The sequence below is a fragment of the Bactrocera dorsalis genome, chromosome 1 (genome assembly GCF_023373825.1).
Source record: "Bactrocera dorsalis isolate Fly_Bdor chromosome 1, ASM2337382v1, whole genome shotgun sequence".
NCBI classification, from domain to species: Eukaryota; Metazoa; Arthropoda; class Insecta; order Diptera; family Tephritidae; genus Bactrocera; species Bactrocera dorsalis.
In genome coordinates this window covers 29652306-29680002 of record NC_064303.1, presented here as the reverse complement: position 1 = coordinate 29680002, position 27697 = coordinate 29652306, and the positions used below count along the sequence as shown (strand labels likewise).

Below are 27697 nucleotides of genomic sequence, written 5' to 3'. Positions count from 1 at the left end.
TTTATTTTATTTACAGAAAACTTTTGACAGACTTGTGTCGGTAAGTGTATGGGGACATCTGATTATATTCGTATTAAATAGATCCAGGCCTAGTATCTATACTCACAGTTCTGTCCCCGAAGATTTTGAAGACTAATGATTTTTTGTCGATTCTACTCGAAAATCGAGTTTTCTCGTACAAATAATCGATTTTTCGTAAATATCTCCAGTAACTTGCACAATAGAATTTGGCATAAGAACTTCAGCGGCCTATTGTGCAAATAATCCGGGTCAGATGGTATAAAATATTAACGATTTTCACTTTTTTATGGCTATTCACAGCAATACTTTCTTGAAAACCATGTCATCTTTTAGTAAATGTCTGATAGTCAATAAAATGTTTCAATTTTCACGTGAAAACTATTTATATATAAGACATATACCATAAATTCCTAGAGGGAACATAGGTTATCTTAATGAAAATTACAGAACTTAGATAATACTTAATTAATTTTGGGCAGTGTATTACCAGTATATTTTTCCATAGCAAATATAATACCTGCCTCGGAAAGTAGAATACAAAATCATAAGTATATTAGTATATACCGTATAGTCTATAGCTCAGACTCAGGTTTTTTAATAAATTGGATGCAATTTTTTTTAGCTTTTTAGTTTTTCAAAAACAAGTCAGATAATAAAAATTCAAATTTTCTGCCCGCCAAAATCGATTAAGCGCTTCCACTGACTGACCATACGAAATGAGTAACCATTTATTCGTTCGGCCGCCAAAATACCCAATAAGCGTAAAAAGCGTCATTCTCTGTTGTTTTTGTTTTTGCCATTTATTATCATCAACCGCGTATTGTTTGGCCACTTGATGACCTACGTAAACAGCAAAAATAAAGTTTAACAAAAACAAAACCAAGCACAAACATTAGATATCAATTTACAAAAGGATCACTCATACGCCATGGCAGACACAGCAGACTGTTGCTTCGCCACAGCAACGCATAACGATAGCAGAAGATGATTTGCGAGGCTTTTGACTGCATGTGCGCCCATTGCGTCATTGATCAACATACAAACATACGCACATATACAGTGCTAGGCTTTTGATGTAACGGAAGCATATTTGAGCGACGTTTGTCAAGAATAAAAGTGATTTATCATCGGATTTTCGAACGCCTAAAATTCATTTTTCAATGAATGAATGATGACACTGCCGGTTTGTATTGTGCGCGCTAACCACGTTTGTTTTTGGTTTGTAAGCCTACATACATACATACAAATGTATGTAAAAAGCAAACAGTAGTGCATATCTATAGTTATATATATGTATGTTCATATCTATATTTTAAAGTAATGAAAGGGATCATTTCGAGCGTGACGTCATTTCACCATTGTTGCTTTTGCTATTCTTCAAATTGTATTTCAACCGAAATGTATCATTCATTTTTACATTTTTTGAGAAACGCCCATTGCGTTTGACTAACAAAGTTGTCAATTTTCCAAAGCAAGGATATCATTGAATTTTCTATTGTATACGCCTACCAATGCCTTATTTTGCATTTATTTATAAAATGTACGAGTATATTAAAATGGTGCTGATTTCGTGAACATGTTTTGATTAATTGAAATAATGCTAATACGCTCTAAGTTATTTACTTTTTCAGAAGATTCAAGATGCTTTAAAGGAGTGAAGCTTGTTCTGCTTGAAGTAGTTATCTGTATTCACTTGTGAATATTTCAATAAATATTTTTTTGCCTTTATACGAAAGTACACATACATATATGTATATATCAAAAAATTCTCCGAAAATGAAAGACTTAAAAATTTCACGGTTTCCTCGGGTAAAACACAATCTTCTTTTAACAATTTTTTCCTTTATAAAATACGAAATATTTGATTAGAATTTTTTATTTTTGCAAACGTACACTATTAACAAAGAAATTCTGAAATTTTTGGAAAAATTGTTTTATACTCGGCCATTACGACGCCATTATCATTAAAGAGAGAAAATACGTGTTTTAGTTAAAACCTTAACTTACAGCTTGGACGATTGGACTTTTGCAGACATTTTTTTTTTCAAATAGATGTAATCGAAAAAAACCCTTCATCCAAGTCTGTAAGAATTTTATCTCAAAGACCTGTGAAAAATTCATAAAGATCGGTTGAGTAGTTCTCTTGCCAACCGATTTCAAAAGCACAGTTTAAAGAAAAACGCGTTTAAAGACGGCGCACTTAGCCTTACTAGCCGCGAACGCACAAGATAGAAGTAATTCCCCCAAAAAGTCAGTCTCCAGATATAGACAGAATTTCACATTTCCCTCTCACTGTCTTATCTACCATATCTGAAAGGCAATATGTAGTAATGCCTCCGTGAGTCAGTGTGAAAATAAGGCGGATGTCAATTTGATAGTCTCGAGTTTTTTCCAGAACAAGTTTGTTGCCAAGTCGTTGAAGCCTTCCACACGTTGGACATGCTTTCATTTAGCCGTATTTTGCAGATCAGCTGTGGTATACACTCTGTGCTTGCTGGTTTATTGTTTCCAGTCGCAGCAAAGCGATGCGAACTTCATGCATGACTACATTGGTACTTCAATACTTTCCTTCTCTATTCTGAACTCTGAGTTCACTACTCCATAAGCAAGGTTTTTATCGTCATCACCTAAAAGCGAGTTAGAAAAGTGTTACTTCCATATTTTCAGAACGCAGTGTGCAGCTTTTATCAGATCGCCATGTTCGTCTCTATAGGCCCATGCTGCGGATAAATCACTCAGTCAGAAACTTGACCTTCTGAAAAAAATAAGATAAATATAGGAGAGGTAGTAGTCAAGCAACTACTTTCCTCTTGCGAAATAGATCCTTAATTCATGTCATCTTTGCTTTGAAAAAAGTCTGAACTAGAAGATGTTCTCCATACATTGACAAACAAACAAAAAAGTTACCAAATTGACGGCGTTTTCAACAAATATTTGAATTTTCTGTTATTTTCAAAGGTATAAACTACTAAATCGAAATGCTTTCCTAATGGTAGAAGTCGAATGTACAGCATTCCAAATAATACTTGAAAAAAATTTTCAACACCGGTCCATTTGTCCTTCTTTCACGTATATAAAGGGTACGCATTATAAATAACTAATTCTCCAATAGATTTACGATTACAAGAATACCTGTCTTGAACATTTCCCAGAACAAATTAGCGAAAACTCAAAGATTAATTCTGTATTCAATTTTCCCTTTAGAAACTGCCACAAATTTTCTAAACGTAGCTGGGGTTGCTTACAATTTTTAACGCATGAATTTTTAAAACCCTCCTACACTCTAAGTGCCATCCGGGTATTCGTTTAAGGGGCGAAAATTACTTCCCCAAAATGCCAGCAATTCTTCACAGCACTCGAAATTTTAAAGAAATGCTCCGCTATTAAGCTTTCACCAACTCTTAACTCACAAGCAAACACACACACATACACATGTGTATCGTTATGCTCACACGCACTCAGAACAGTGAAAGTGAAAGTTACTTGGCTTGAAGGCGTTTGCTCGTGGCTGTGCCCCACATGCTCCTTTATGCTGCTCAGTGGCTTTGTACAAATGCATACATAGCTTTGTTGCCAGTAGTGCACGCTATTGTTGTTGTTCTCCTCTTGCATATTTCAGCCTGCATTCTGTAGCTATTATGGTTCACGCTTTTGCATTATTGACGATTTTCGAGGTGCATTAAATAGCTTTAAGTGGCGCCACAAAACTTTGGCAGGAAGTTAGTTCAGGGAATTCCTTCGCATGTAGTTTTCTTGTTAGAAATTTTTGGTGATATATACTTGAACTTGAATGATAGGAGACCTTTATGTTAAAATTTAAAGTATTAAAAATTATTAAATTTATTTATAACTTTTAATCATACAAAGTTAGTTAGTCTCCTTTTACTTAAAAATACAAACTATTTGCCCTGTGCATCAACAATACTGCCCCAAAGTATATTTATCCTTCGTTGCTAGTGTTTCAAGACCTGAGGTCTCTAAAGCCGATTTCAAACTTTGAAGGCGTGGATTGTTCTGAGACAGCTTAAGGAAACTGCATTTCCGGCTCACCCGAGTAAGAACTCTTCTGTTTTTTTTTATTTCCTTTGATGTTTACAGAGTTTTCCACTGAAAGTCTACAAGTAATTAAGGAATCCTTGCATAATCAAACACGGCGATCTCGTATTGATGCAGCGGATAACCTTAATTGCCGCTTGGCTTTCCAGTCTAAAGTAGCACCTGTTGTCAATAGTTATTCTTCGTTGGATTTCGAGGCAGACGTTGTTGTTGGTATTAATGTTGGTTCCAATATAGACGCAATCATCTACAACTTCAAAATTATGACTGTCAAAGGTGACGTGGGTGCGAAGTCGCGAGTGCAAATACTGTTTGCTTGATAAGAGGAAACATTTCGTCTTGCCCTCGTTCAGTTATGTGTTTTTATTTCAAAGACAAATTCATGAATCTAATTACTAATTTATGCAAGAAATCTGAATTATCTATTTTTATTTAAGCAATGCTATAACAATCTTAGTTAACACTCCATTAGTATTGGTTGAGCTCGTTCATGGTTCTTTACTTTAAGAATGTAGTCACTTAGATAAGATACAACTGAGCTCTTCCAAAAATAAGTATACTTTTGGGTTAATACTTTCACTTTCGTTAAGCAATTGCTGAAATAAAATCATAGACATTCTGTGACAGCTGAGTGGACATATAAACCAAACGCGGAATAAATTTGTAGCTATCCAAATCTCAGGAGATAATTTCATGTGTAATCCGAGCGTCATAGTGATGATGCATTATTTGTTTGGGTTTATTGATTTGAATTGAAATATATACACCAGAAGGTGACTCAACAAATGTCCACTAACAGCACTTGCCACATAAAAACATTATCAAATTTGACTGTGAAAATATGCAATGCATAAACCACTTAATATTTTAACTGCTTCAATAACATTATCAAATTTCGCTTGTTTGCCACATATCATCAAAATATTTACTATATATATACAAAATGTAGAAAATATTTAATCAACAAGTTTTTAGATTATTAAAAATATTTTTTTTACTACAAAAATTTTTGTTTGGTGAAACACATAGGTGGAAACAATTTCTCCATACAATTTATTACAGTTAACCAGCACAAGCGGAACTACATGCACATCAACAAAAATATATGTATACCTATACATATTTATACAGTGAAACATACATACACATATAGCAATTTTATCAATTTAGTTAACAAGCCATAGGCGGTGCAAATTTGATGCGAAATTTGTCAGTTCGTAGGCATCTCATCGCTCATCGTTCAACGCAGCTCATCGGAAGAGGACCAAAAAATTTTAAACACAAAAAATTTGTCAGAAAATTTGCGGAAATTTTGCTGAGCCAGAAAGTGGAACGAATGGCATTTTGATCGAGTTGCGTTGGGGCAAAGTAAAAATAGCAAACGTCAATTTACATAGCAAATTGAGCTGAACAGCTAACACAGACGTTACACATGCTTGCATAAGCAAATACGCACACGCACGGGAGTAATTGCCGGCCTGTAAAGAAATGTAATATGTAGTTTGCTTAAATACCGCAAATAATTTGTAACATATGCATAGTAACATATACATACAGACATACGAGTATTACAGATATTATAGATACTCACTGCTAGTGTGAGTAAACTTTAGAGAGAATATCAATACTCAATTTTACCATTTTAGACAATACATGTACTGTGCTCCATAAATTCATATCTAGCACAACCCTTCCGGAAAATTTAGGTACTATTAGTATCAAATAAAGATCTGTGGGATAAGTATGGGTACTAATTCATAGTAAAAGTAAGTTGTAATATGTTTGAAATAATTCTAAAATATATTTTCACTATTCAATTGAGATAAATTTAGCAAAATTAACATTATCTCTAAGCATTGAACACTTTTTCAACATTTAAAAGTAAAAATTGTACATTTACACAGGCTAGACGTTCCGACCTACTGGTTCTTTGTAATGCCAGATGAAAGAGTATAAATAAATACGAGTAAAAGTTTACATAGTGCAAGACGTCAACGCTTTTTGTGAGATTTAATATAGACTTGATATTTACCTCTGATACTTCTTCCAGTCACTTGAACTGCGAACTTCCTAGATAACTTAACTTAGTTCTAGATAAGACCGGATATAAAAGGTGTATGCGTTTCAGCATCTCTCTCATAACTACTCTTCTGCATTTTGTACATGTGTTATAGTTAGTGATGCCCATACATGGCCAGGCAGTAGATATAGTAGCTGTGCTGTCAGTAAGTTGTGACCTGTGACAAAGCCAACAACCTCCAGTCTTTGCGAGACCGTGTGAGTTGAGTGCTTGCATGTTTTTCTTTCGCTTCTTGCACATGATTTTGGCGATTCTGCATGCCTCTAAGACTTCCCAACTCACTTGGACTGTCTGTCAGCCCTTTATGAAATTTCGATGTGTGTGGATTTTATGTAATTTCCTGCGTTGTTAGCAACTTTCCTGACTTTTGGAAAATAAAGTAGTATTCCGGCACCTTCACGAAATAGATCCAGGTGCCCCTTCATCAGTAATTTTTGTTCCGTCCGTGTAAATGGTAGGAGTTCCGCTGGTGGTTCGCGTGCCTCTGCGCTATCGTATTCCTCCCTCTATTAGTGTGATTTGAAACCTTCTCTCCCAGATATACCGTGAGGGTATGTGGACATATTATCTACCAACCCCCTGCCTTATCATATGTAGTTTTAAGAACATTTCCTAGTAGATTATTAATGACTTTCATCAAATTTTTGTAGCAATTTACACTACAAATGTTCCCTTCGCAGTTTTTTAGGTATCTGACAAAAAAAGTCCTTTTAAACAGACTCCAAAGGAAGAATACTATATATTTTTTAACAAGTTTCTAAAGGATAGAAATTTGCCTGTGGTTGGTTATTCCTTATTAAAAGGAGCTACTAGATAGCAAGTTTCATGCGCATCAAGACGATTACGATTTATATGGGATAAACTGAGTTGATAACACACCTGTACAAAATAGCATATTTGAAGTTTTCAAGTCCAGATTACGAACTTATTCATGAAAAGATAGAACGCATAAAAGACGTTTAACTTCAAGCATACATAAGATCATGAGCTTTGCAATTTGAAATGAGTTATTTATTGAGTTATGAAGCTCAAAAGAAAAAACAGTTAATATCTTTCCAACAATTAGGTTTACAAAAAAATTATATTCAACCTTCTCTGTAGAGCATTCAAATTTCTACAAAACCCAATAAGCAAACATTTTTCAAGTAGTTGGAAGCTAGTTATGATTTTTTTTACCTGACAATAAGAAAAAAAAACACCGTTAGGCGGAGAACCTGCCCGTTACAATTAAGAGTTCATACTTGGAGAGGGTTTCTTAGTGGTTTCTACCAACCATTTTTCAGAGTAGCAATCGAAAAAAACTATCTTTTCTTTGAGCCACCCTAATGCATATATATATCCAGTTGAATTTTTCTTACTCGAATCACAATATTCCACAAAAAACTTTGAGTTAGAGAAACTTCGAAGTATAGAAGCTTTCGTACTACACTAAAACATGTTTAATTTTTGGCTGAACATGTATTTTTTGATTGTTTGTTTCAGTGAAAAGAGTTTCTAATCTGTTTAGTGCTTTGTAGCGATCGTCAGTTGTATTAATACTTTGAATACGAATTTAAAATTGCAAAGCAATGCGTTACATCCTTTTTCGATGGCGGTTGAATAATTTCTTCTTCAGAGATCTCATCGCTTTCCACGGCGCTAAAATATTCGGTTCTTCAATATCATCTGTTATAAATCTGGCAAATATAATCCACCTGAATATAATCTATAATAGTAATATTTGAGGGAAAATGCGGCTTAGAAAATTCCGTGCCAATTTAAAAGTTCGATTTATGGCAGGAAGTTTGTATGACATTTTAATTCCATTTCCAATATAAGAGTTCGGTTCGAGTTATTGACGATCAACTGTATATAGTATAGTATGTTATTTTCTGAATTTTGCTATGTAAAATGAAAAGGATTGAAAAAAAACGAGAGCAAATCTTACAAAATCTTTGTTAATGCCATGAACCGTGAGTACAAATGTATCCAAAACCGATTTTATATGTAGACAATAAAACCAGTGTAGACCCGTGTAACAATTTTATATAATACATTTCGTTCAATTTTTCCTAAAAGGCATGTACCAGCTTGTTGGTCTAACAAATATAGTATAATTTTTTAGTTCTCTGATATAAGTAAGATATTTGTGCATTTATAGAATAACAATATGTTCATACTGCTTTTTGTTGGATGTGGAGTCACATACATTAATTCTTCAACAGTTTTACGTTGATTTAAAAGTATACATATATGTATCTTTTAATAAAGAATATATGAGTAATTATGTACCTATATATTATGTGGTAAGACTGATAGCATATGACATACATAAGTATATAATATCCTAGGCATGCACCAACTCTTTGCATATGTCTGCATATATGAGAACCATTTCACTCAAATAGGCAACCCAACAATTTCTGTTATAAAATTTCACGTCAACATTGAATATCTTAGATTTTTCCGAAAATATTGAAATAATAGCAACTGGTTCAACATTTTCTTAACATGCGGTGCAAAAGGTGGTCAAATGTCACGTATGTGCGCTGAAACCAAAAACCTTGCACTCATCCACTAATCCGGCAAATTGTAGAACTAGACAATAAAATAAACAAGGCGTGAATGTGTGCAAGCAGACAAGCCTTGAAACGAAGTTGAGTGGAGGAAGGTAGAACAAACAGTTGAAAGAAAAAGTGTGGAGGAGTGAGAATCCATAGGCTTACCGCAATAAAAGCGCACAAGCAGCAATTGTAGTAAACACACATACTATACATAGAAACGTGCAAAAAGTTTAAGCGTGTGTGAACATCTGTGCTATTTGTTGGCTTTTTTCCTTAACTTTGCCGCAAACTATTTTGTTTCTGGTTTTTGCACACCAACAGCTGGTTTATAGCACTAAACTGACCATTTTTGCCATTTACACGATATAAATACATATACATATGTATATGTATACGTGAGTGCGTGTGTTTCCCCTAGACGGTGCTATCAGGCGCTAAATGTTTGGGTTAGCTTTAAATGGTCATAAAATTTGCCGTAAGCTTAAATATATTTGAGGTTAAATTCGAAAGGTGTTAGAAAAACACTATAAGGTATTTAAAGGGATTTTTGCGTACAGCAAAGATCATTATCATAGGTTAAAGTAAGGTTAAAGTTAGTAAATCCAAATAAATTGAAAATTTTATTTGATATTTAGCTATGACCTTTTATATATGTATATTTTTAAAGAGCATTTTAGGGATTACATCCACTTGCAAGTCAGAAAAAATGCTCTTCCTTATGAAATTTTTTAAGAAAAATTTTTTTAATAAAAAAAAATTACATTTACAGAATTTAATGTACTTCAATGTATGAAGATTTCTCTTAAAACTTTTAATCTTAATCCCGTAGCCAAACTCCACGAAGACTTTCGAAAAAATGTATCTGTAGGTGAGGATGATTTGTCCGCATAAAATTGTATGAAATCCAAAAACCGAAAACAAATTATTATAATAGTACTAAATATAGATGAATACAGATAACGAACTATATTCTACAGTGGTCCGATGTCGACAGTTCCGACAAATGAGCAACTTCTTGGGCAGAAAAGAATGTGCGGAAAATCGATATCTAAAACTTTAGAGACTAGTTCGCGTACATACAGATGGACAAGGCTGAATCTACTCAGCTCGTGATCACTTATATACATAAATATATACATCTACAACTATGTATATACATCTACTGAAAATATGGAGGGAACACTTCTCCAGCCTACTGAATGGCAGTGAAAGCATAACACCAGGAGATGGTAAACCCGATTCCCCAAACGATGACGATCTAGTGGACGTTCCATTGCTCGACCATGAAGAAGTTCGAATACCAATAACCCGTCTGAAAAACAACAAAGTGGCGAGGGCGGCCGAGCTATTCAATTAAGGCTGTGAAACATGAACCAGCTAATTTGTTGTATATGGTTGAACAAAAGCATGACCAACAATTGGAATTTAAATGTTACAATCTGCGCCAACTACTGTAGGATAAGCCTCCTCAACATCGCATATAAGGTTCTATCGATCGTATTGTGTAAAAGACTAAAGCCCACCCTCAACAAACTGATTGGACCTTATCAGTGTTGTTTTAGTCCTGGCAAATCAACAACTGACCAGATATTCACCATGCGAAAAATCTTGAAAAAGACCCGTGAAAAGAGGATTACACAGACCACCTCTTTGTCGAATTCAAAGCTGCTTCTGGCATTACGAAAAGGAGCTGGTCTTATGCCGCTATGTCTGAATTTGGTATTCCCGCAAAACTAATACGGCTGTGTAAACTAATACTGAGCACTAACAAAAGCTCCGCTAAGATCGGGAAAGATCTCTCCGAGCCGTTCCATATCAAACGAGGTTTCAGACAAAGCGACTCCCTAACTTTTGTATCGAAAAAAATTATTTAATTAATTTTTATAACTTGAGACTGGAATTAAAAACTTACTTGCTTAAAGCAAAAGGTGCAAAAAAATGTTATTTATCGAGGAAAGGAAAGTTTTTTTTTTTTAATTGCTATCAGTCTATTTGAAAATCGGGTATAGTTTGTTCAGTACACTACTCTCTAGGGTTTAGAAGAGCAATAATGAATTTGTTTTGAAAAAGTCCTCCTAAGCGAAGTTAGAATATCCTGGCATTAGTATTTACCAGAACTTTACACCCTTAGTTTCATCATAGGCTTCCTACGGAATTAATTAGCCACGAGAACACCAACAAAACTAGCTGCTCCAAAGTTCGTAGGTGAAAAACATTAAATAACTATTTGATTTCCTCTGTAATTGTTTCATTTCCTTAATTTTACACCGTAAAGCCTTTTACTTGCCACCATTACACACCTATTTGTTAGGTGTAAACAATATGAATACATAACCTACCCGACACGATTACATTTTTTTCGCTTTAACTTCACGCAAAAGTAATTTTTCGCACCGGAAATTAACAACAGCTGCTGCCGATTAACCAAAAAATATTTTCCCTTAAATCGGCATTTTAATGTGTTTTTGATAGCGAAATACTGGAAACGTGGCAAAAAGCTAAAAGGTCATCAAGAGGGGGGAAAAGTTAGTGAGTATAATACTCGTACATACTTCCTCATGAATGAATGGATCTCATTCAACATATGTAAACATACACACATACACAAGAAGAAATAATTATTCGAGTAATGCCTCTAGTCGATTGAGAAACCCAGTAGCTGATTCTGCTTTTAGTTTAGCTTCATCTTCTTTTTTGCTCACTCAACTTTTCATTGTGTGCAAAAAGTTTTCATTTGATGTGTAATTAAAATATGCTGAGCTATTGCGGCGGCTTCAGTGTCAGGCGCACACTTTTGAGGCCTGTTTACTTGTGAGTGTGAGATTACAAGCATACTTCTACAAATACATAAGTACTCGTATTATACTATTACGCACATAATATGTTCGTATGTAGTGTGTCATTAACATAAATAAAATCTAATGACTTGCACAAAAAGTTTCAAATGCGCAAATGAGCTGGTTACTCATATTATTTGTCTGAGCTTTTAAGCTTCTATATCCCCATTAAGGTTTTTTGGTAAGAATATTGAAAGTTCACAACTTTTATTTAGGTCAAATGAATAATAAATTTATATCCAATAAAAATTATCCAATTATGATAAATGAGGTTTCAAAATAGAGTAGAAAACAATGCTGCAGTTCAAAGCTTTCTTTGATACCTTTTTTTAATAATTTAAAACTTATGGAAAATTTTTTTTTAATAAATATTTTTGTGACATGAAAAGCGTCTCGTTGAAGGAGACTTAAAACTTGTAGTTCTGAAAGATTCAGTACGGACGATCAAATATGTAGTATATGGGAGTTGGGGGCAGTACCGCCCTGATTTTATCTATTTTTGTCAATACTACGTACTATTAATATGCCGCATACTAACAAAAGGTTCCCTGAGGTACATTAAGATACCGTCACCAGTCATATGGAGTAAATTCACCCGGACGATACATGTTTATTATATGGAGGTTAGGTCAAGTTTTCGCACAGTTTTATCTATTTTAGGCTCAAAGACACACTGTTATCAGTAAACCAAACTCTTTCATTTTGATATGGATAACTTACATGTTGGCCGAAATATGCGATATGAAAGCCATAACATTTCCACTAGCTTCTCGAACAAGAATGAATCAAGCCATTTTTGTTTCCCTGTTTTAATACGAGTATGAACCTTATTCCAGTGGTGGCCTCATTCCGCTTCGACCGAAAAATGAAACCAAGCGTTGTCATGATGAGAAATATTGACAGATACGGGTCAATGCCAAATTCAGGCATTTTTCGGCAATCGTTTGCTTCAATTTGATGAGTCACTATTGTCCCTCATAAATGGTTCCACCCGGGTTTACAAGCTCATAATATAGCACGCCCTTCTGATGTCACCAAACCCAACATCTTTTTGTCATAGATATTCGGCTTTGCCTTTGATTTGACTTTTGGTCAAGTTTCACATTTGGTTTTTTGAAATTTAGGGTTGTAATAATGCATCCATTTTCTACCAACAGTCACAAACCAATGCAAAAACGACTTTTTTTGTATCGTTTTCTGACTTGCAAAATCATCTTTCATCGCTTCTGAACTTCAATTTATATAACAGCTAATTTCTTTGCTTCTGTAAGCTCTTCCAGTGTCTGGAAGCAATCTTCACCGAATAGTGCTTCCAGTTCCTAATTTTCAAATTTGTTGACCACCCATGACGCTCTTCATGTTTCAAAACAAAATCACCACTTTGAAATCGTGCAAATGTGGGATGTTCGCTCAGCTGGAGCTTCACCATAACATTGCATCAAAATACTATGATTTTTTACTGAAGTTTTCTTCATATTAAAGTAATGAAGCTTTGAATGAATCTGCTTTTGAATTAAAAGTTAACAGCTTCTTTCACCGATTTGGTCATGAGGGATTAAACCAATATGTTAATGTTATTAATTCTTCTTCTTCTTTATTGCCGTAAACACCACCAAGCAGTTATAGCTGAGTTTAAGGTAGCTTCTTTTAGTGCTGTCAAAAGCAACTTTAAAAGTAAAAAAATTCCGTTCGAAATTGGTAGTTTGGTCCTTTCAAACTAAGTACATAGTTTATATTTTAAATTCTAATATTATTATCAATTTTTAAGAATTTTCAGTTCGGCGAATGCACATCTGAATATATATAATTTCGCAATTTTATTATGTGACATTCGGCTTTGCTGTTTCAAGCACTTATTGTATTTTGAATCACTGTCAATCACCGCATAAACGCCAAAAAATGTATATATGGAACAAGCTCAGGAAATAAAAATTCAGAATGCACTTGCTTGGGTATATAACTGCTTGGAAATATATATTTTAAAAGCCGGTAGAAAGAATATTCATCTTTTATGAGGTACAAAATTGCGGTAATAAAATTATCTTTAACTTTTTATTGTACAGATCATAACACCTATATGAACGAACCGGAAGTAGATTTAGTATTCAAAAGCACTGCATGTGGACTTTTTAAGTCCATATATTAGTTTTAAGAAAGCTAGGAGAAGTTTTCATCCGGTTTTAGGCACAGAGATACACTATTTTTTGAAAGTGATAATTTCTAAATATCATAAATTTAATTCACATATTGATAGGCAGTGTAAAATCAACTGGTTGTTCGGGAGCTAATGAAAGTAATTATCCAATTTTATCCATTTTGGACACCAGATTTTATTAATATAAGAAAATCTCATTGATTGACGACTAATTTCGGTAAATAGTCTGCCACATTCGCTGAGAGCCAAATAATTAGTATACATATTTTACATTAGTTGTATATATGGTATGTATAGGGGCTTGAAAAGTTAGTACGTTAAAATTTTTGACATGTAATTGAGTATATTTAGGAAATATTTGTGCAAAGTAGTATTTCGATAACATCATTATCTTTCGATTTATATGTATATTTTAATGTTAAAAAAACATGTGGAATATAGAATATCTATTTATGGTCGATTCGTGACAAACTTAATATACCCTGTGCAGGATACAATTAGTGAAAGTCACTTTGATGAACCCAAAATGCAAATATTTGATCTTGGTTTCTTACAGCACCGGTAGTAAAGCAGATATTTTCACATGCATACATAAGCACATAAGGAAGTAGGTAACTGCTGCGTGAACAAGAGTCGTTTACTGCGAATAAAAAACGAAACAATTCGAAGGCGGAAAACCGGAACAATGGAAATATCCTCGTATGTGCTTTATCTACGAACTTATGCATACTTATCGCTACAATGCATTCAATGGAATGTGAGAAGTATGTGCTTACCTACTTAAGATGCCTTAAATGCCGCATTCACATACACACATACGCGCTCACATACATATGCTCACATATTCTGAATATAATTTAACTACAATTCCTGACTAACTTCATTTCACTTCATTTATGCCGCCAACAGCCAAGCATCATGCATTCAGCCAAGTTGCTGCTACCGCTGCTACTGTCGCTTCTTCATACAGCTCTTGGTCATGCTTGTGGCGTTGCAACTTTTGTAAGTTGTGTCTTTGGCTGCAGCACAGTGCAAATTCAAGTAGCATTTCAGTATTCTCATGAGTAGCTGGAGTGCCAGAGTTCTAGCCGCTGGTAAAACACGTCGCAACTGTTGGCTTTACATGACAAGGTTCGCTTGCAGGAAATTTTCTGTGCGCTTTGTGTTATTTCGAGTGCATAAACGTTTCTGAGGAAATGAAAAAATTAAGAAGTTTTAAGGTAACATATAACTACCATACAGAAGAAAGTCTAGGAAGCAAGAATGCACGTAACTTGATTGAGGAGACGTGTTTGGCGTTCACTCGCATTGTAAGAACACGCTCGTGTTGCATTGAGTATATCGGGATGGTTAGGTGGAGTGTTTGCTGAACTGAGAGAATGCAGGATTTACATTGTGAGAAAAGACAATATAGGAGTAGACTGGTCTAAGGCTAAAAATTACTTTGCGTTGTAGTACGTTGAATTCGAAGCTATCATGAAATATATTTTTTGTTGGAATACCGGCAAAGGCTTAGTCTAAAGTTTTATGAAACGATTTAGAAACATTGAATAGCCTATAATTTTTACGAGTTTACTATCACAACATGTTGCTAAAGAGATATTCTGGATACCCCACTGAGTTATTTACATATAAATGATCAGGATGACGAGACTAGTTGAAAAAAGATATATGTACTCAAGCATGAATGCTTTTTGGAACCAACTGTTAAATATCCATACTAAATGAAAAAAGGGCATTTTTTCAAAGGCACCATTTGCACTAAAATTCTATATGTGAAAATTTTTTCCCTCTGTACTTGCATTACAGTGCAGCATTTCTCTCGGTATTTATAATGCAAAAGCGTTGCCATTTAGCATTTGCACGCACTCAATTCAAATACGAAAGTTTACACAACCAACCCATACTCACAGCCAATACTTCTTGCATTCTACACGTTCTTCAATCATCTTTGAGTCATTCACGCTTTCTTACACCTTGTCTTAAATAAACTTAGTTACAATGGATTTGTGCTAAAAAGACAGTTATGATAATATCTGAATTGAATTGCAATGAAGTGCTGGGGAGTGGGCAAGAAATTTCGGAGAATTGATTTTGATTGTCTTCGCATGCATTTCAAATGCATTTAGTACGTGCAACTTGTCTATTCCGTCAATTGGGGTTGAGTTGACGTGCGCAAATCGTTGTTAATGTCGGAACATTGATAAGTAAGCACGAAATGCAAAAGGAAATCCAAGTAGTTGGTTTTGTAACTGTCATGTTACTGCTTGACTTTTGTAAAACTCGTAAGTAAGTTTACTGTTCTGGATGCTGGATGGACTATACTTTTGTTAACATACACAATTTATCGTACTGGATACTTATTATTCAACATTTTGAATTCTGCTTGTACTATCTACTGTAATTTTCTTTCGCGCTCAAATTCATGAATTTTATAGTTCAAGTTTTGTGTACTCCATTTTTGGGTCAAAAGGGGATTTTTTAAATTCAGATTAAAAAAAATATTCTGAATCAGCGTTCTTCTGAACCTCCCTGTTTTTTACCACAATCTTCAAAGTTTTTGTCGTAACAATTCACGTATACGTAAGTCCTTTCACCTTCTTCGTTGTTATTTTATTTTATCCTATTTTTGTGTACTTTGTTTTCCAACTTCACACCCAACTTTCGCAAGCCATCTCACCTCTTTGTTATGAATTCATTTAATTTGGCTTCGAGCATATCAACACTCTTATTATTTATTTAAAAAGTTAAAAAGTATTCAGCTGCAGCTAGCTATTTCTTTCTCTCCTTTCATGAATAGTTGAACTCCATACGTGACACCTCTTTATATACACATATGTGCATATATACATATATACATTTATATGGTAGTGTGCCACATACTCATACTCATACTTATAGTATGGTATTCAGAGAATTCAATGATTTTTATTGGAAATGGTTAAGAATTTGGAAATACTATATACATACATATAACTTCGTTTGATTGCCTCTAAATATATTATAGCAGAAAAAACTCGATGTTTATGTTGTTCTTACTTAAAAATTGACTGAACTTTTAGTAAGCATATATTAACGTGATGCATAACTTAAGCTATGGTTATGTTTCGATTGCTGAACGACACAAAATCGTATACCGTATCAGCTGACACGACCTCTCTTTTGAGAACGCAGTGTAAATGTAAATTCTCCACCGCTTCTACCGTATGTAATATTGACATCCACGAAAATTTTACTTTTTTTGTAGAAATATTTTTTTACCAGTTTAGATTTAGACAGGGTTTTAGCTCTGAATTCTGTTAATGGTAACTGTGAAATTAATGCAGTCGACATCGATATTCACTTATAAAATATAAGCTGATTAAGAATCTAAAGATTATAAAATATAAAAATTAAAATTAACAAGTGATGAAGTGCTACATTCAAGTGTAAGCGAACATTTCATACCATTGCAATTTTCCAAGACAAAAGCCAGGGAAATATCTTAAGGTGTAAAATGCCAACCAAAGGTTCAGAATCCAAGCAATTGAGATAACTCACATTTTGACCGATATATACGATATAAAGTCACCCGGAAGTTCGAAAATATTTATATTACAAACATATTTGGGAACTAAGGAAAATATGGGGTGGGCCATCTAACGTTTTAAATTTGAATTATCTGTATTTTGGCATTGGAAACGTCAAATACCATTCGGAAAGTGACAGATATTCAGTAAAAAGTCTAAAATTTTCGAAATGGGTCGCTATTCACTATTCTACAGTTCGCAGATTGGGCAGAGATCGTTTGACCGAGGATGGTCAATTTTACCGAAAAATCATCTTTTCTGAAGAGGCTCATTTCCATCTTGTTGGTTACGTTAACAAGCAGAATTGTCGCATTTGGGGCACAGAAAACCCGTACGTAATCGTCGAGAAGCCAATGCACCCAGCACGAATCACTGTATGGTTCGGATTTTGGTCTGGTGGAATCATCGGCCTATTTTTCTTCGAAAATGAAGAAGGAACCGCAACCATCAATGGTGAGCGATATCGCGCAATTTTAACCGAATTTTTCTTCAAGCAAATAGAAGAAGAAGACCTGGACAATATTCGGTTCCAGTAGGACGGCGCTACGTGCCATACAGCAAACGCTACACTCAATCTTTTACGCCCTATCTTCGAAATTTAAAATTTTATATGACCCACCCTTTATTTACCCAATTCAACCCAGTTTTGATATACAGACATATTGTTGTCAGGCAAGGATTATAGCTAAATTTCCATTACATGTATTTCTCATTTTTACCGATATTTTCGGTAAAAAGTCTTCTATAGGTACTGTGGTCTAAATATTCAGTACATAGGGGCTTGACCATTTTCAGTTCGATTTGGACAATTTTTAATCATAGGGTGGCATTCTTCTAAGGCACTATTGATGCAAAGTTTTAATCCGTTATTTTATTTGCATCTTGATTTGTATACTGGAAAGTGAAAGAATCAAAGTAAATTTAATATTGTGTTATATGGAATGTAGGCGTAGTTGCAGCCCGATTACGCAAATTTTTGCACTGTAATATAGGAATGTAAAAATAATGTGATGTACCGAATTTGGTGAAATCGGTCCAGCAGGTCCCGAGATTTCTGATTTCACCTAAAAGAGGGAGCTTTTTATACCATCTCGGTGGTAACATTTAATGTTTCTTTCAGTTATTATTCTATCGCGCTTTTAGTAGTTTTTAACAATACCGTTATATGCGTAGAAAGAGTGGGTTATGATCCGATTTCATCCATTTTCACACTGCCGGTAGAAGTACATAACTCGTAACCATTAGTTTTAGGTTATACATACAGCCGTTAGGTGAACGACACTACTATACTCTGTACCAACACGTTGCAAGAGTTCCACTAGTATTTAAAAAGCTGCATTTTTTTGTTTATATTCGACTCTGATTTCTAACGATATGCTGTGCTCTACAATGACGACCGTCCTCATCGGTATTTAAAAAACGAATTATTTGGCATTGACTGACAATTAAATTCGATTTTTCTCACCTTAACAACGTTACATTTAACACAACTTCCGATCTCTAATGCAAGCGCTTATATACTCTACTCATAATACTTAACAAAATTTTTATCGAAGCACTTGTATAAGGTTTTGCACACTCACACTAAGAGCAATAACATAACTTGTCGTTTAAGTATTGCAAAATTTGCCTCAATGCAGTTAAACATTTATGCTGGCATGAGTATGGGCATAAATATGTGGCATACATTTTGGCGTTAGAGTGTAAATGGTGTCAACACTTCACGAAACCAAAAGTGAACATAAAATTTGCATGCAATTTGGATTGTGTAAACATTGAAATGAAGAGCGTAAGGGCGGTGGAACTGCTGTAAAGCAACTTGTATAATGTGCAAAAACACGCGCACACACACATATACATGCATTTTCACTCATATATATGGAGGAAACTCTCACAAACTTATATACTCGTATATGTATAAGTTTATGTTTATCTGAGTGCCTCTTGAGCGCAACCTTGTATATTTCGTGTATTTTATGGCGTTAATGTCGTGTGTGTTAAGCGCCGAGTCGGCCAAATGTCAAATCGTTTCCGACGCGCCGAATTTTGTGTGTTTATTTTTATATTTATTTATATATACATATACTATACATACAAGTATATATAGTACATTTTTAAGCGCATTTCATTTGTTTGCTGACGCGAAAATATGCATTTGTGCTGAGTGGTTGGTGGTTTTGCATAATTATTTAAGAGAGGAGGAGTGGAAAATGAACTGGAAGAACTCAGATTTATAGAAAGAATAATGGAAAATATGCATACATATATTATGATTAGTAAATCCGGTTATACATTACTGTGGCAAAAACGATATTGCCGACATAAGAATCTAACGGATTGTTTAATTTTGAAAATGATTAATACAAATATTTGCTAATAGAAAAATATGAATCTTCCATTTGGCATTTTATTGAAAATTATAATAATATTTTTAATTTTAACATAATTAAGATGTAAACCATCCTATCTTTTAAATTGGATCAAACCGAATACTAAACTTTTACTTTTACTAAAACTGGTTTGGTACTTTGAAACTTATCCATCCTTTTCTACCCTTTGAAAAACATTTTTGAGAATTTTTTCAAAATTTTTTGTCCAACTTCAAAAAAGTTATTAATTTTTCAAAAAAATGGTTTATTTTCAAATAGCCATAACTTTTGTAGAAATTGACTTTTGGGGACCTTTTTTTTAATTTTTGTTTTTGAATGAACTTTTCGAAAAGTAAATGTCATGAACCAATCTAACGTTTTATATAAAGAACCGATGAGATTTTGCAAATTTTATGCGTTTTTTTTCGAAAAGTTCATTCAAACTCTTAAAAAATCACTCTAAAAAAAAGGTTTAATTTTGAAAATTATTAATACAAATATTTGTCAATAAAAAAATATGAATCTTCCATTTGGCATTTTTTTGAAAATTATAATAATATTTTTAACTTCGAGGTGTAAACCATCCTATCTTTTAAATTGGATCAAACCGAATACTAAACTTTTACTTTTACTAAAACTGGTTTGGTACTTTGAGAGTTTACCTCGGACAAAAACGTAATTTCTACATGTACATACATATATATTGATTTATAATTCACTAATAAAAGTAGAAATCATCTACAATACAATTTTTCATTAGTTTGAACATAACCACGAAACACTCGCTTACATATCGATATCCTAATCATACATACATACAATATATCGCCGGCAAATGGGTAAAAACTAGTAAAATACCAATAATAATTTTCCCAGTTAATTAATTAAACATCTTCCTATATGGAATAATTAAATTTCTAAAATCTTACCAACTCTTCAACGTCATTTATATGACCAGTCCTCTAATGCTTAAAATATGTTTTACTTGGAGCCATCAAGCTAGCTTTCGGTGTGACCAATGGCGGATAAAGAATTTCTTTTCGGGGGTAGTTTTCTCCTCCAAAATATTTTTAATATTGATTTTTCTTCGTAAATTTTTCTGAATTTCCTTCCAGTAGATCCGACACTGACTGTGATCATTGGTGGAAAACGTTTTCCGATATCTAGGCTTTTACTCAAATCACTAGGCTTAAGCCGATTTTTTAATTATAATTAATAAATTGTATAGTTGTATGAAAATTTTCATTAGTCGACCGATATTTTCTTTCTCTTTACAACTTTATCCGTCACCGTCGATGCTGGAGTTCATTTCACTTTCGATTCATCAGAAGAAATAAACTAACACGAGTCAGGAGAGTCTTCTATCAGTAGCTCTCAATCAACTACTGTTTCAGAGTGTCGGATCATAGAAGTGTCTTTCAAGCAGAAGTGGCAGCCAGATGCACTTCTCCGATATGTAGCTACCTGGCTAAAGAGAGTGTCAGAAATGAGAAAAAATGCACCCGTACCAAAATCAGTATGGGAACAAACTTGGGTTAACCTGTCATACATACATTCTGGCGTTGAACCTATGGGCTTCGCAAGTGCTCAACAAACGTTGGTTAGCAACCAGCACTTGTGGGGTTCTAGCGGGACAATGATTCATTGGCCCTCGACACAATTTGTTGTTTTCAAAGTTGCAATGAAAAAAAATGGGTGGGCCATATAAAATTTTAAATTTCGAAGATAGGGCGTAAAAGATTGAGTGTTGCGTTTGCTGTACTCGTATGGCACGTAGCGCCGTCCTGCTGGAACCAAATGTTGGCCTAATCTTCCTCTTCAATTTGCTTGAAGAAAAATTTGGTTAACACTGCGCGATATCGCTCACCATTGATGGTTACGGCGGTTCCTTCTTCATTTTCGAAGAAAAATAGGCCAATGATTCTACCAAACCAAAATCCGCACCATACAGTGATTCGTGCTGGGTGCATTGGCTTCTCGACGATTAAATGCGAGTTTTCTGTGCCCCAAATGCGACAATTCTGCTTGGTAACGTAACCATCGAGGTGGAAATGAGCCTCGTCCGAAAAGATGATTTTTTGGCAAAATTGTCCATCCTCGGTCAAACGATCTTCTGCCCAATCTGCGAACTGTAGAATAGTGAATAGCGACCCATTTCATAAATTTCAGACTTTTTATTGAATATCTGTCACTTTCCGAATGGTATTTGACGTTTCCTATGTCAAAATATAGATAATTCAAATTTAAAACGTTAGATGGCCCACCCTATAGAAACATCCACACACTTTCTACTCCACTGTCCAGCTTTCGTCAGGCTAAGGTTGAAACATTCGGTCGTTATACATTTTACGAACCCGAAAAATTGGCTGGAATTGACATTTCCGGCTCAATAAAAAATCTAAGCCTAAGAGTTCTGGGGATCACAACGGGCAAGCGTCTCGAGCACTCCAAATGGGATTATTCGTGGATTTACGAGAAATGAGCTTATTAACCTAACCTATAGTTGTCAAACCAGCTGTCAAAAGTCAAACAGATGTTTGAAATTTATTCTTTGTGCACTTTGCTTACTATCAAGTCAAAAATAAATGGTATGTAAAGCGAATAGAATAGACCTGTTGGAAAACAAAATTCGTTGCGATTATCGATTTATGCTGGTGAAGGTGATGTACTTGTATAATTAGGCACGCAGTGTGGTCTTTAAAAAAAACAGTCTTGGGATACACTTGTGGCATAATAAACTTTTGTTGACTTTTTCATTGATATCCTTTGTTTCATTTGAAATAAAATGTATATGCCTCTAAATCAAACCCCTCTTTATTTGTTTTTCAAGCTGCCATTAAAGTTCAGCACTTACCTTGCTCCTTTAACTAATATATTTAAGACTTTCAAATGCAAATACATTCTAGGACCTCTAAACTTTTTACTTAAACTTTATAATTTAAGAAAACTTAAAAAATGCAATACTTAAGCGCTTAAGCACCTATTGATTTCCTTTCTACGCTTCCTCTACTTACAGCTAATCTAAACAGCCCTTCAACAGCGTAAGAGTTTTACGGAAAACAAAGCTGTACCAACAAAAACAACCGAAAACAGCGTTCAAAATGTTCATGTCAAATCGTTTAGTGAGCTCATTCCTGTTTGTCTGCATCAGTGTTATGCTGTGGCAGCAAAGCTCCGCCGATGTGCCGGATAACAGTGCGTATACGCAATTGTCTTAGCCATATACACACACATATACCTACATATAATACATCTATGTTTTACAGACGCACTCGCCAACTTATACAACAGTTTGCTGCAACGCGAATATGCCGGTCCCATTGTTTTCCCCAACCATCAGGTCGAACGCAAAGCTCAACGTTCGCCTTCGTTGCGACTACGTTTCGGTCGTCGCAGCGATCCGGATATGTACTTGCCCGCCGAGAAACGTTGGTTTGGTGATGTAAATCAGAAGCCAATACGTTCGCCATCATTACGTTTACGTTTCGGTCGTCGCAGCGATCCCAGCATGCCACTGCATAGCGAATTCGATGCTGTCATGAACGATTTGGCTGGTGTGAGCAACAATGGCGGCATAACTGATGTCGAAGAAGCGGCTGCCTTTTACGGTGACGAGTACCCTGAAGATATGTATGACGCTGGTTTTGAGCGTATGGTACGTAAGCCTCAGCGTTTGCGTTTCGGCCGCAGCTTGCCAAGAATCCAGAATAATATCGATGATGAATTAGAGGTAAGTGGAAACGGAGAGAGGAAAATATGTAAGAGTACCAGTCGTTGTGTAATACTCTTAATTGAATGAATACAGAGAAACACTTGAAGCACAAATTTGTGTGCTCTGAAATCATGCTAACAGAAAAAGGAGAAGTGCTAGAAGTTTTAAGCCTTCTCTGAATTACCAGATCTAAGCCAATATAAGGGTCATAGTATGCGCTAAATAGAGTCTGAATTCTTATGTTATGTAATTTCACTGATCTCTAATACCACACAAAATATAAAATAATATCCAAAAACTAGGGGTAGGGTTGAAATATAACTTCATAATGCATTCAGTTGAATTCAGTTGAAAATTTCGTTACAAGTGAACCGGTATGCACAAGGACTTTTAATTTCAATGGTTTCCCCTTAAGCTAATTTTAACCTAAATATTCCCCATTTTAAAGACCTACCTGAAACTTTATACGTAAACAGATTTAACAAAGCTAATGAAAGCATTCCATTGACTAGTTGCTCATATGAGTTTCACTTCGTTTTGGCATTTTTACATCCTTAAGCCTCCTAGCTGGTACTTCAAACTTTAGTCTACACAAACCACTTTCGAACTGAATATCAGTGATTCTGTAGGCTCAGTTCTGTAAAGCTCTTAAATTCTGATGGAGGTGATCAATATTTCAGAAGATACATAGGTCTCCTAAGTTTATAAAGTTATCATATATCCACCATATTTTCTAAAATATTAGATTTTTATATATTTTTTCATTTATTTTCAACATATCTCTTTCCACCTCAGCACGAACAACTTCAACAGACCGATGATTTCTTCAACTCCCTCTTAACTTCAGAAAAATTGCACAATATGTTGCTCTCACTCCGTCAATATGATTCTGACAATGACGAATTCCAACGTGAAGTACGCAAACCATCGCCTCTCCGTTTGAGATTTGGCCGCAGCGCCGCCGGTGATACTAATGAACAGAAGGTAGGTACGCATTAAACCCAATCGTTCGCAAAATATGAAGACGCCTAAAGCATCTCCTAACAGCTATAGAGAATTCTTAACAAAGTGTGCCAGATTTTAAGACTGGAAGCGAAAGCCCTTATCGGTTGGAGTGTGGACGAATAATTATTTAGCTCTGAAAAGAGAAACACATAGTCTGCTTTTATATACTCCTTGTCAATCCCAAAAACGGTGGGCATCTCAATTTTGACTGATAGGATAGTATTTGGCTTCATCACTGGCGATTTATCAGTGAAGTCGACTGTTTGAACAGCCCATTGGTTTCTAGTGTATACCAGGTCACAAATCGATGCAGAAACTTTTTGGGATTATGTTCAAAAGACATCACACACTACTATGAAGTGTTCACGATTGTGCTCATACCGGCTCTTTTGATTCAAGTATACAATCTTCGAGCAATATTGTTTTTTTTTCCATTTGTCTAAAGTTCGCGGAAACGACCTTTTGCATACCCGACCAAAACAATAACACGAGTCCAGTTCGGCCGACAGTAGCTTTCTTATATCTCGATTTATTTATAAAATTTTTACAAGTTGTTTGTTCATCCCATTTTGAAGTTCTAATTAAGACAACCACTGGCCCGATTAGATATACCCCTCCAGACTCTAAGAGCTGGAGTGTTATCATCCATTCGGACGACATGGCCTAGCCAGCGTTGCCGCTGTCTCTTAATTCGGTGAACTATGTCAATGTTGTCGTATATCTCATACAGCTCCATCGACTGCGGTATTCGTCGTTGCCAATGCGCAAAGGACTATAAATCTTTCGTAGATCGTTTCTCTCGAAAACTCGTAACGTCGACTCATCAGATGTTGTCATCGTCCATGCCTCTGCACTATATAGCATGACGGGGATGATGAGTGACTTTGTTCGTCGAGAGAGAGCTTTACTTCCCAATTGGCTACTCAATCCAATGTAGCACCTATTGGGTTATTCTGAGTTGGATTTCAAGACTATGACTGTTGTTGGTGTTAAAGCTGACTTCAAGATAGACGAAATTATTTACAACTTTGGAGGTAAGACAGTCACCAGTGACGTGGTAGCCAAGTCACGAATGTTCGTCAGTTTGTTTGATGGCAGGAGATGTTTTGTCTTGTCCTCGTTATCTAGTCTGCAGAAAGTAGAACTAACAATACGGTTATTGAGAGCAATTATAGCAATATCATCAGCATACACCCGCAGCGGTACACTCTTATAGAAGATTGTACCTGCTCGATTAAGTTCTACAGCAAAATATTTTCTGCAGCAATAGATTGAAAAAAGCCTCGCGTGGTATTGAAAGGCTCTGAGAGGTCATTACCGATCCTGACGAAGCTTTTGGTTTTGTTCAACGTCTGCTTACACAGCCGCAATACATCAGTCCTCGCCGCTTTGTTGTTCTTCAGCCGGGTAATTACTATTCGAACATGGATTTACCTCGAATAACTATTCAATAAAATGTTTCCATAAAATTCATATGTTATAACCTAAGTACTGAACGGTTTCACAGTCCATACTTAAGTTGTGCTTAAGATAAAACAGAAAAATAGGGTTTTATAGTTCATACTTGTGTTCTGAAAATGGGTGACTTAAGCAGTGCTTAAATAACAGCTGATTTTTGTTTTGAATTGTTTGAGTTTTCAGCGACATCTTCCGTAATTCGGGGTTCTTTTGTTGCTTTCATCCATTTTCGATATAACTTTCCTCGCAAATTTATGCATTTTCGGTTATAATTTAAATATTTCAAACAAATTTTTATGGATAATATTTGTAAAACATATGTATGTTGCCCAAAACGTTGCCATATATCATAATAAAATTTTATAGAAATTAAGCATTGACTGTGAAACGCAAACGACTACTCAGTCTGCAGCAATGCTTGGCTAAGATTTTATTTGGACACAACTTGAGTATGGACTGTGAAACCGGGCATAAGTTGCTTACCATCGCTTTCTGGCGTTTACAGGGTTAGTTAATAGGGCGAGCCGGAAAACTACAAATTTTTAAGTGGGAATTACCCTACGAGTACGAGTATATACCGAGAAAAAATATTTCTGCAACTCTTTTTGGCTTAATATTAAAAGGTGTCGGAGCATTAAAATTTTTTCCCATACAATGAAGAAGTACGAGGGCTATATATTTCTGGCCTAATAATGAAAATAGGCATATTTATCAACGAAAATGTTTTTTTTTTTTCGTTGGATTTGGCTCGTCTTGGAAGACCCACACGGTCGATTGCTGTTTTGTTTCGGGATCATACGCATGGATCCAAGATTCGTCACCTGTGACGATCTTATAAACGTCTTTTGAAGCACCGCGATCGTATTCTTTCAGCATTTCTTTACACCAATCCACACGAGCCTTTTTTGAGCGATTGTCAAATTGTGCGGGACCCAACGAGAACAAACCTTTTTTACGGCCAGGTGTTCATGCAATATCGAATGTATGCTGGTGGGAGAAATGCATAGGCATGCCTCTATCTGAAGGTATGTTACATGACTGTCTTGCATTATCAGTTCACGTACGGCATCGATGTTTTCTGGCACAACGGCTGTTTTTGGACGACCTTCACGGAATTCGTCTTTGAGCGAGCGTCGACCACGATTAAATTCGTTGTAACAGTTTTTCACAGTGCTATAGGATGGTGCTATATAGCCATACAAAGATTTTAATTCATCGATGCACTCTTGTCGTGAAAAACGATCACACGAAAATGTTCACGAGTTAATTCCATTTTTTGGCCAAGACGAACTTTTTAATTCCCTGTAAATAAAACAATTCACGATTAAATGACAAAACGTTCTGAGTGATGTTATACTAAAAAATGTCAAACTTTCCAATGGAAATGTCAGATTGCACCTGGCAACACTTAGTGTTGCCTAGTCCAGAAATATAAATTGCAGCCTATGTAAAAATATCTTTATTAAATGTAATGCCCGCTTTGTTTTACTTGACGTATTAATTTAACCCTTAAACTTTTTCTCTTTACAGAAGGTCACTGCACAAAATGCCATTAATGGTGAAAAATCTGCGCCAGCAACACAACAACAACCACAGCAAGCACAAGCTAAAAATTAAATGCTGAATATTTAAAAATAATAAAAACAAAAACTATATAATTGGCAAAGGCAGGAAAACTCACTGGCGCTGACGATGTATTTCGGTGAATGGAAATTTTAACCCATAAAAAATATATTAATTTAATATAAATACATATTAACATACCCCCCGAGAAATGTGCGCAATGTTGTTATAACTTAACCTTTGTAACCATACATACATATGTGTCCATAAACTTTAATGTTAAATAAAAATATTTATGAAAATATTTAATAAATTAAATACTACTTAAA

General features: G+C 35.0%; 1 protein-coding gene across 1 annotated transcript; it reads left to right on the top strand.

Annotated features, from left to right (window-relative positions):
- LOC109579367 (short neuropeptide F) lies at positions 1-27697 on the top strand. Its single transcript, XM_049446669.1, has 5 exons — positions 1-40; positions 22647-22825; positions 22897-23360; positions 24138-24326; positions 27336-27697. The coding sequence occupies exons 2-5, from the start codon at positions 22732-22734 to the stop codon at positions 27420-27422; spliced, it is 834 nt and encodes a 277-aa protein (XP_049302626.1). The 5' UTR covers positions 1-40; positions 22647-22731; the 3' UTR covers positions 27423-27697.

Coding starts and splice junctions, on each gene's coding strand:
- LOC109579367 (XM_049446669.1), top strand. CDS start 22,732: ATGTTCATGTCAAATCGTTTAGTGAGCTCATTCCTGTTTGTCTGCATC. Junction 22,826..22,896: donor CGCCGATGTGCCGGATAACA/GTGCGTATACGC, acceptor TATGTTTTACAG/ACGCACTCGCCAACTTATAC. Junction 23,361..24,137: donor ATATCGATGATGAATTAGAG/GTAAGTGGAAAC, acceptor TTTCCACCTCAG/CACGAACAACTTCAACAGAC.